An 8,902-nucleotide genomic window follows, 5' to 3' on the forward strand; every position below is an offset into this window, starting at 1 on the left:
AAATAAATGTGTGAGGTTTCGGTCAGCCTCCAGCCACTGTGCGCCGGCTAGTGGAAAGTTACTACTTGCTAGTGGCATTTCGAAACGATAGTTTTATTTCTCACACACGTTGGAAACTTTAAAAAAATTGCAATGCGAAATTTTATTAAATCATATTTTCTTCTATATATTTATTGCTAGTTACAGAGCCTACCATGGATAAAATAATGTATTTCATTGTTCTAAAAAATTTCCCATAAGGTCAAACAAATGTAAGTATTATAGGGTTTTCTCGGTCTCAGAATAATGTTTTTTGAAAAGCGAACTATGCATAATTACTTCTAATAAAAAAAAATTTGGGATAAAACACCAAAATTATGTTTTGAGAAGTTGCGCCGTATTATTTTATAAAAATAAATCATACTAAATCCCCAAAGTTAACAGTTTCGAAATTATGTAATCTTGACTCTTTTTGAACATTTATTTCAGTATTCTTCGCTTAAAAAACACACAACTTGAGAACGCGATCTTGTATACAAAGTTTAATTACACTATTCAAGTCAGTACTCAAATGTACACCATGAATAGCCACTCACTTCACAGTTTTTTTTTATTTCGCTTAATTTTCAATTGCACTGAGCCGCAATTTTTTTTATGGATAATACAAAACATTTTCAAATGCTCATAAAAATCGATGTTGGTGTATTAGATACTAACTAAAAACGCACTATTTCACTTCTTTCCGAAAAACAGTATGCGGTCTCAGCACACTTAAGTTAATTTTTAGTCGAACAGTGTTATGGGAAATCAATTAGTAACATATGCCGAGCATGACGATACTTTGTTTCTTTAATATTAAAATGAAAATTTATTGACAAACCACACGAACATAAACTTGACGTGTTTTCTATTCTGTGTATCATACACGATTGATTTTGAAGTAAGTTGTACTGCCTCTATTTATAGACTCGAATATTTTTGAAACAATTGGAAAGCATTAATTATTTTTTCTTTCAATAGGTAAAAATGTTAAATAGTTTAGTATTAAGATTGGTATAATTTTTTTTCACATTGCCTTATGAATTATTCTGAATTAACGAGTGCACAAAACGTCTCTCGAAACCTATTATAAAGAACCTACCAAACAACAATTTGTGCAAAAAGGTTTTTAATCTTCCGGCAGTCGCGCTAGTCAACTGAGTGCACGCTGTTCTGAAAATCTAGCGAAATCGTCTTAGAGCAGCTGCGGCTGCTCGTTCAGTGAGCCATTTGCGCGTCTTTCGGAGTGTTAACGAGCTATTTGGTTACTATAGTTTAGAGAGAATCTTCTCGAGTTCTATTCGTCTCGAATTCACTGTCTGCATTAGCGGATTCTCGTAGACCTGAATCTTCAAACCCACATTCGAGCCCTATACAATAACTAGCTCCTGTAATTTCCTCTCCGGAGAACCAACTATGCCCACCACAGCTCTTTACGCAACTTCAGCGTATCTTCAACAGTATTTCTACATAGGGTAAACAGGTCTAATACGCCCCCCTTAAGCAAAAATAGCTATATTTCACCATTCGACGCTATGATCTTCTCACCAACTACTCTAATTTATTGTTATATTAGTTAGAAATTAGTACCCGTTTCATTTTTAATTAAAAACATCCTAATACAAGTACAATGAACCATTTTTCAAAGATGCCTAAATTCTAGTTTTTTCTTTCACCCAGGGCAAAATGCCCCCGGTGAAAGTGTAATATGCCCCACAACAAGAGGACGGTATGCCCCACAGCAATCGGTGAGTATGCCCCACAACAATGGGTGGGGCGTTTTGGCCGGTGATGAGCTGTTGTGAATACATGAATAATTCTACACACACATAGTTTTAAGCCAAGCTATAAACTAAGATAGTAACTATAACATTCTAGTAAGCTACTTGAAATAGTTCTATCGAATCCGACTATTTCTAATTGGTTGTAATGCTTTTGGAAAAAGTGGAAGCTTACATAAAAGTAGCTCTTTTGAAACTTTTGTGTATATTGTTGTTCTGCAACATATTAAAAATACCAAACTAACTTAGTACGTTGATTTCTTGAAACGATACTGTTATCAGTCATTTTTACTTTTTAGATAATTCAGGAATCCTGGGAATCGAAGAGGGGCATTTAGCCCCGGTGGGGCGTATTATACCCTTTTACCCTATTCGACTTCCGATATATACGAAATCTATAGAAGAAACGATATACTTTTATAAACCAGTGTGGTTTGGTCGAATCCGCCTAAATTTGGTTCATTGAAGTAATCCATCGTAATATAAATTAAAAATATGAATCGCTGCTGATAATAATTTTTAATCGTTATTCTCAGAACAACTGAATATGCATTTGCAATGATTGTAAAGTGCAAAAAATGTGCCAACCTGTTGATCGAGACAGACATGCGAAACATACTTTCCGTCCATGAGGAACAACGCTCAGCTAGCATCGATCCCCTTTGTTCGACAGAGGCCGAAAACAACGAAGTCTTTATACATGAGGATCATCTCCCCGACTGGATGATCGCCGAGGTCGAACAGTCACAGTGGACGAAAGGCAAGTTAAAGTGCTTCAAATGTGGACTCAAAGTTGGATCCTTTGATTTCGTGTCCGGTACTAGATGCAAATGCGAAAGGAGTACGGTTCTTCCTCCGGTTCATTTGATCAGAAGCAAGGTAGATCTACGGAAGTGATTGCAATTGATTTGATTGTGTTTCTTTAATAAATAATTTATTTCAAACTCTTAGGCATAAAAGATACAAAATATTTTTTTTCGTTTTACCACTAATCTTAAAATTTACTAGAAATATGTACGCGTTTACTATTTTAAAGACAAGTATTTAAACATGTAAAAGTGTACGTGTGTAAAGATTCGGCTTTTGTAAAAACTTACTTATCTAATATCACATTTCATTTTATTAGATCTAAAACGTAATGTTTTTCACTTTTCTTAAATGATTTAGTGATCTATGTTTTTAAACTTAAGAGATAAGCGACAATGATTGTTCGTTTTCATTCCTGCGGCAAACGGCGTTCTACTTTGTTTTACTACTCATACATGGTATAAATTAAGTTACATATAATAGTTAAATTATTAAACACATTTAGAACTCATTTGTAGCAGTGGATTATGGGACAATGTGCATAAAACCTAATTAATTATCTTCTAAATATGTTAAACTTACGATTGAATAAGTTGGACTAGAATTTTGTGCATTTAATGACCAGAATTGTTTCGATGACTAGAGAAACCTAAATATTTGGAATGAGATGTAATAAATATTAATTTTACGACTAATGGCAGAGAGATCAAACGAAAGCTGGTTATTCGAGACATAGCGTACTATGACTAGAATATATGAAATGTGAATATGACCAGAATATAAATGACTAGATTAAAATGATAGTTACCGTGCAAAGTATAGACACTTCATACACAGACTTGCGGGAATTAACTGAAACAGTGAAACTTACAATCGGTCGAACTAACAATGACTACATAGAGTAATGAGCTCATTTCCGCTCTGAAGTAGGACACTCATTGAGGCCCTCGAATCGAGTTTTTGTTGTGCTCAAACACGACCATTTCACCGTCTCCAGGTCATGTTTATTATTATATTGGTTTGTACGAAGAAATCAAAGATGTAGATGTTAAATTATACGCATTCCGTCGATTTAGGGCCAATAATCTTTTCCCTACAAACTTAAATTACGGTAGACCGTATAAGCTTCATCTTCGCTTCTATGAACGTGTGGCTATATTGGCGATTGACGATTTATGATTTTTGCAAGTCGATGGGTAAAATGTCTATAGTTTTGCTGTATATTATTGAGGGCATGACTAGTTTTTTTTATTTTGGTAGCTTACTACTAACAAATAAATTAAGGTTCTAAATAAAATTTTCAAATCAATGTACAGTATTTACCTAAATAGGCAGTAAAGAAAAATGACTAAAAGTTCGACTAGAGTTGGTGAAATAATGATGACTAGACCTTAGACAATACTAATAGACCTAACCCTTGTTTACAAACCTATACATGTTCAGGTTGATGATTTTTTCGGCTCGTTTTGTTATGGTAATAATATGGCACAATTTTCCACTCGATTGCAAAAGCAAATCCCGAACCTGCGACAGTGCTTTTGTCACGTCCAAAAAGCTGACCGTAGAACGAAAAATGCAAACGTAAATAATCTCACTATTAATTTGTCTTTCATAACAGTATTGTCTGTACACGTTGTGCTTGTTGTTTAGCTAACCCTAGCAGGAAATGTTTGTCTTGTTATGACATCGTGCAAATGAAAGACTTTACACTGGTAGTGGGATAGGTTTTATAATAAATAATGACAATATATTATTAAATAGCTCTTCGAATGAATATATCTTATAACTAATAGAATGACTAGATGGATACTCATTTTTGGTTAAATTTAAAATTTTCTGAAAATTTTAAATCGAATGTACAGAAGTGTGGAGAACGAAAGTTCCATTGTACAGCAGTTGCGAAAAAAATTAACTTTGGTAGGCAATCAGAAGACGCAGCCTTCAGTAGCAACAGTGTACATCCGAAACAGTAAACAGCGGTAAGTTTACTCGATGTAGTTCCTATATTTTTTTATGGTTTTCTTTTACTGTGGCAAATCTGACCCGTCATTATGTTTTATACACATAAAATATTTTTTCGCCGGTGGTTTTCAAATTTTTGGTACATTTTTATTAGCAGATAGTTTAAGCAATCTAAGATACTGAAAGCTAAGAAAATTAAATGAAATTCATTTGACAGATTCTTTTTGTTGTTAGGCAAACGAAATTGTCAAATTGACAGCGCATTACGGATTTTTCTGTAATCCAAACTAGATTACTGAAACATCGATAAATGCGTTGTCAATTTTATATTTCCGATTTCTTAAGTATCAATTAACAATATCTGTCAAATGTATTAAATTTAAATTGCTCATCTTGTATTGCTGAAACTTTGAAGTGATGAAAACTCGGCGAAATTTGGTTGAAAAAGATATTAATTCAATGACATTTACAAATGTGTTTTGCGAGAATAAATTATATAACTTTAATTTGAAGGACAATAACATATATTTTTTTAAAAATTATTTCAAAATATGTTTGAAGATTGTTTTTATAGGTTTGCTTGACCGGATGTAAACTGTAGCAGCTAAAATGAAATATCTTAGCGAGTGACTTCAACCAAAACAACTGCAAATTAAGGAACATTTCGTCTAAGCTTTTCTTTTACTAATATTCGTGAGCTATGCTCCAGTCTTACCCTATAAAGCTATGTACAGTCTTCTCTTAGTAGCCGACGAAAGTCTTATTTGGTGTGATGCTGATTCAGTGATTAAAAATTTACAAAAAAAAAATAAATCTAAAGTTATGCACAGCAATCCATTGAGTAGAACGCCGTTAACCAACGTGATAGTACTTAAGCATCTAATGTTAAGCAACTTACGAGTTTATGTTCCCTAGACAACCAAAGCGGTGGTATGCCGTATTACCGATGGTCCATTGCGTAGATGAGCCAACGCAGCAGCTGCTATGTTTTCTTCCTCGGTGAAACGGTCACAGTAAGCTGACCGAATTTCCTCCATTTCGTCCTGGTAGTCTTCATTGATCACTAAGGCCCGCTCCTCGTAATCATCATCTTCATCCATTTCGCTATATTCTGTTGTCGACGAATGCTGCGATGTTCTGGAGTTGGCGTGGTAGTTATGGTGCATCAGATCATGTTGAAGTGGAGGCTCACTAGCTACTACCGTGAACATGGTTTGTGGTGCTTCGGACATATGATTAACATAAACAGTATTGCGACTGTCAGCAGAATTGTTCGACTCTTCGCCACTGCTACGTTCACCAGAGACGTTGCTGTTTGTTGCGTTATGTTCGCTTTCGGCACTTGATTGAATATGTTTCGATTTGTTTTTAGCTTTTTCATGCGTTAACTGATGCTTCTTTAAATAGGCGGGGCGTTTGAACGTTTTGTTGCATTGTTCACATCGGTATTTACACTCAGGATCCTCACCAGTCTTACCAGTATCTCCTTTTTTAGCAACTTGATCACGTGGTTTGTGCCACCGACGATGTGACGCAAGATTTGCTGGACAGTTGAAACGTTTGCTACACTCGGGACAACGGTATTCTAGAAGAACAATACATGCACACCGATGCTGGGCGAGGCCAAAAGCATCCTCAAACTCAAGGCGACATAGTTTACAATTATAGGCACCAATTACGTTGGGAATAGTTGCTAGCTCAGCTCGAACTTCGTCCGATATTTCTACCAGATTAAATTGAGGATCAATATCACCAGATTCGCGGGGAATTTCACTGTTGATAACCTCCTCCAGCGATATAATTATTGTACCCGAAACGGGTGATGTAGTCTCTTCGTCAAATTTAAGCTTTCTTGCTGCTTTGGTGCGTCTCTCTTTCAACACTGGGGCGACCGGTGGGGGATTCTTCGAATTTCTAGAAGCCACGGCCGATTTAACCGGTTTCACTGGTGTAGTTTCCCTTTTGTCCTGCTCTTCAATTTCGACCTTAATCTGCTTGACGCGATTGCCATCGTGGTTTTCGTCATTTTCCTCGCGATAACGCTTCTTCAGCGGCGATGGCGTCAGTGGCGGTGTAATTGCTCCTCCAAAGCTTTGCTTTACGGTTAAATCGAGTGGCGACTCGGGGGTGAGTTTGATGGTAGCGCTTATGTATCTCGCCTTGTAGCTTGGTGGCAAATCTGCCACCGTTGTCAGGAGACCCATTGGCGGGCGGATTTGGAGCTGCGATGAAGCCATACTAGCATGTTACACAAGCACACTATAAGCACTTGCTTTCGATAACGCTCTTATACACTACAACTTAAGTCCAACTAATTATCAATTACACTTCTATAACTTGTCACTAACAAAATACTAAATTTTTTGTTGTAAAGTATATGTACAGGGCAAAAGCGCGTTCAATAAACACTTGTTTACCGGACCGAAGCCAGGCAGCGAATGGCACGATTGCGGTCGATATCCTTGCTCTTTATATAGTGAAAAATCTTCGTCAAGCCGAACCGTACCAACACCACCTTCGAAAGGATCACAACAAACGTAGCGGTAAAACCCGATCTTTCCTCGAACATGCGCAAGGGTCCTCCGTTCTGTTTGTGTTGGTGACGCTTACTTTCCCCTTCAAGCTTTGCTATATACTTGGAAAAGTAAAGGTGCTATATGAAATGCGGCACGCGACTCGATCCTGGAATACAATGACCACGTACAAGCACGTGCGGATGTGCGATTCCTCACCTTGCGTCCGTCCCGTCGGCTGCGTAGGATCAAAACATAGCGCCCTGTGTTTGTGCCTTTCCTTCGTGCGTCTATTCTTTCTGGGGTGATTCATGCCTGAACATATTTTTTATGATGCATTTCGCCCCCTTTTCCTGAAACTAGTCGATCGTGTCCGCATACGATTTTTTTACGCAAGCTTATTTTAAATTGTTAATTATGATTAGTTTTACTCCTGCTGAATGCATGGGCTTTTCCGAACCAGCGTGAAAATAATGGAAATTTATGCGCTGTTTGAAGTATTTCTGTAAAGTTCCTTCACCATAAGAGTGTCGCCTGTGCTTGCTGTCTGCAATAAACGGAGCCTGCCACACTGGCGAATCAATGTTGCACCTGGACGTTTTTTCCGTCCCTTTCCTCAGCCGGGTGCTAAGCGGATCGTTGGTTGCGGAATGTGGTGGTACCTATCTATGGTTGCTTTTCAACATCAATTCCATTATTTAATTGATCGTACCTAAACATCACCTACATAGGGTTTTGTTTCATTTCGTACATAGACGGTACGATGCTGCGGGAAGTGCTATTGAACCTGGTTAGATTTTGTTTCCAAATCGGTTTGCATTTGCACCTTTTCCTAAATGACCCACCCATCTAGGTACTCTGAAGGCATGGGACCGATGCATCTGTCGGTTTTGAATATTTCAACATCGAGAAAGGTCATCGAACTTCATGCACACGTGTGATTTTATCAGTTTCATTATACTGCTTAGATTGTCAGAGCCATATTTGTCTATATTCTATTCAATAGAATAAAAATTTGTCCCAAAATTATAGACAATAAATCCTTAATTTGAGGACCGAACCTAGAATTAAGTGAGGCCCAAATAAATTCTCGCAGTAAAAAACCAGCAAAGTATTTTTTCCAGAATTTCTGTTACAAGATAAAGGCAGAATATTCCCGTAAGCTCGTTTTTTGATGCGGTACACGGCTCACAGTGGCCAGAGACCGGACAAAATCTATGTTTCAAATATTGATATTTTTTTCTAGGTCTCTTATTTATTGATTGACATATTCTCCAAATTTTGTGATAATCGAATAAGAATTATATTTTTAACAGCAATTTAAACATCGCTGTGTCTGACAATTCTAATGAAATACATTTTCGCAATCACAGTATCTATCTTCACTTCAAAAGCATGTTACTCTTGAAATTTTAGTCTGATTTGAGCACAACTAGTTTCATTTTAAAGGGTTTTTAAAGAACTTTTTTGGTCATTTCAACATGTTCCCCAAATATGATTCGAACTATGTAATATTATTACAAATATGTCTTAAGTGGGTTGATAGCAATTTCTTTTTCCACAAATGTATTCAATACAATCAGGCGAAACAGTTCAGAATGGTCATTTATTATACTTTCTATGGAAAATCATCTTTACTTTTCGAATTTGAAGGTCTCATTTTGCCCCTTTTTGTACGTAGAGGTTTAAAATCGGTATATTTAAATGTTTGCTGACATGAAGGAGCATGGTGATTAGTACAAAATAACAACTGAATTAAACTGAAACAAGCACTTTTGTAGATTGAAGGTAGTTTTATCCAAATATTATGTTGTTCAATAA

The 8,902-nt window shown here is 36.5% G+C and overlaps 1 protein-coding gene across 1 annotated transcript; it reads right to left on the bottom strand.

Annotated features, from left to right (window-relative positions):
• Positions 1–2,644: 2,644 nt before the first annotated feature.
• LOC131684415 (zinc finger protein 860-like) lies at positions 2,645–6,987 on the bottom strand. The gene has a single exon (XM_058967270.1). The coding sequence runs from the start codon at positions 6,803–6,805 to the stop codon at positions 5,480–5,482; it is 1,326 nt and encodes a 441-aa protein (XP_058823253.1). The 5' UTR covers positions 6,806–6,987; the 3' UTR covers positions 2,645–5,479.
• Positions 6,988–8,902: the final 1,915 nt, after the last annotated feature.

The sequence above is a fragment of the Topomyia yanbarensis genome, chromosome 2, assembly GCF_030247195.1.
Source record: "Topomyia yanbarensis strain Yona2022 chromosome 2, ASM3024719v1, whole genome shotgun sequence".
In the NCBI taxonomy this organism is placed as follows: Eukaryota; Metazoa; Arthropoda; class Insecta; order Diptera; family Culicidae; genus Topomyia; species Topomyia yanbarensis.

Coding starts and splice junctions, on each gene's coding strand:
- LOC131684415 (XM_058967270.1), bottom strand. CDS start 6,805: ATGGCTTCATCGCAGCTCCAAATCCGCCCGCCAATGGGTCTCCTGACA.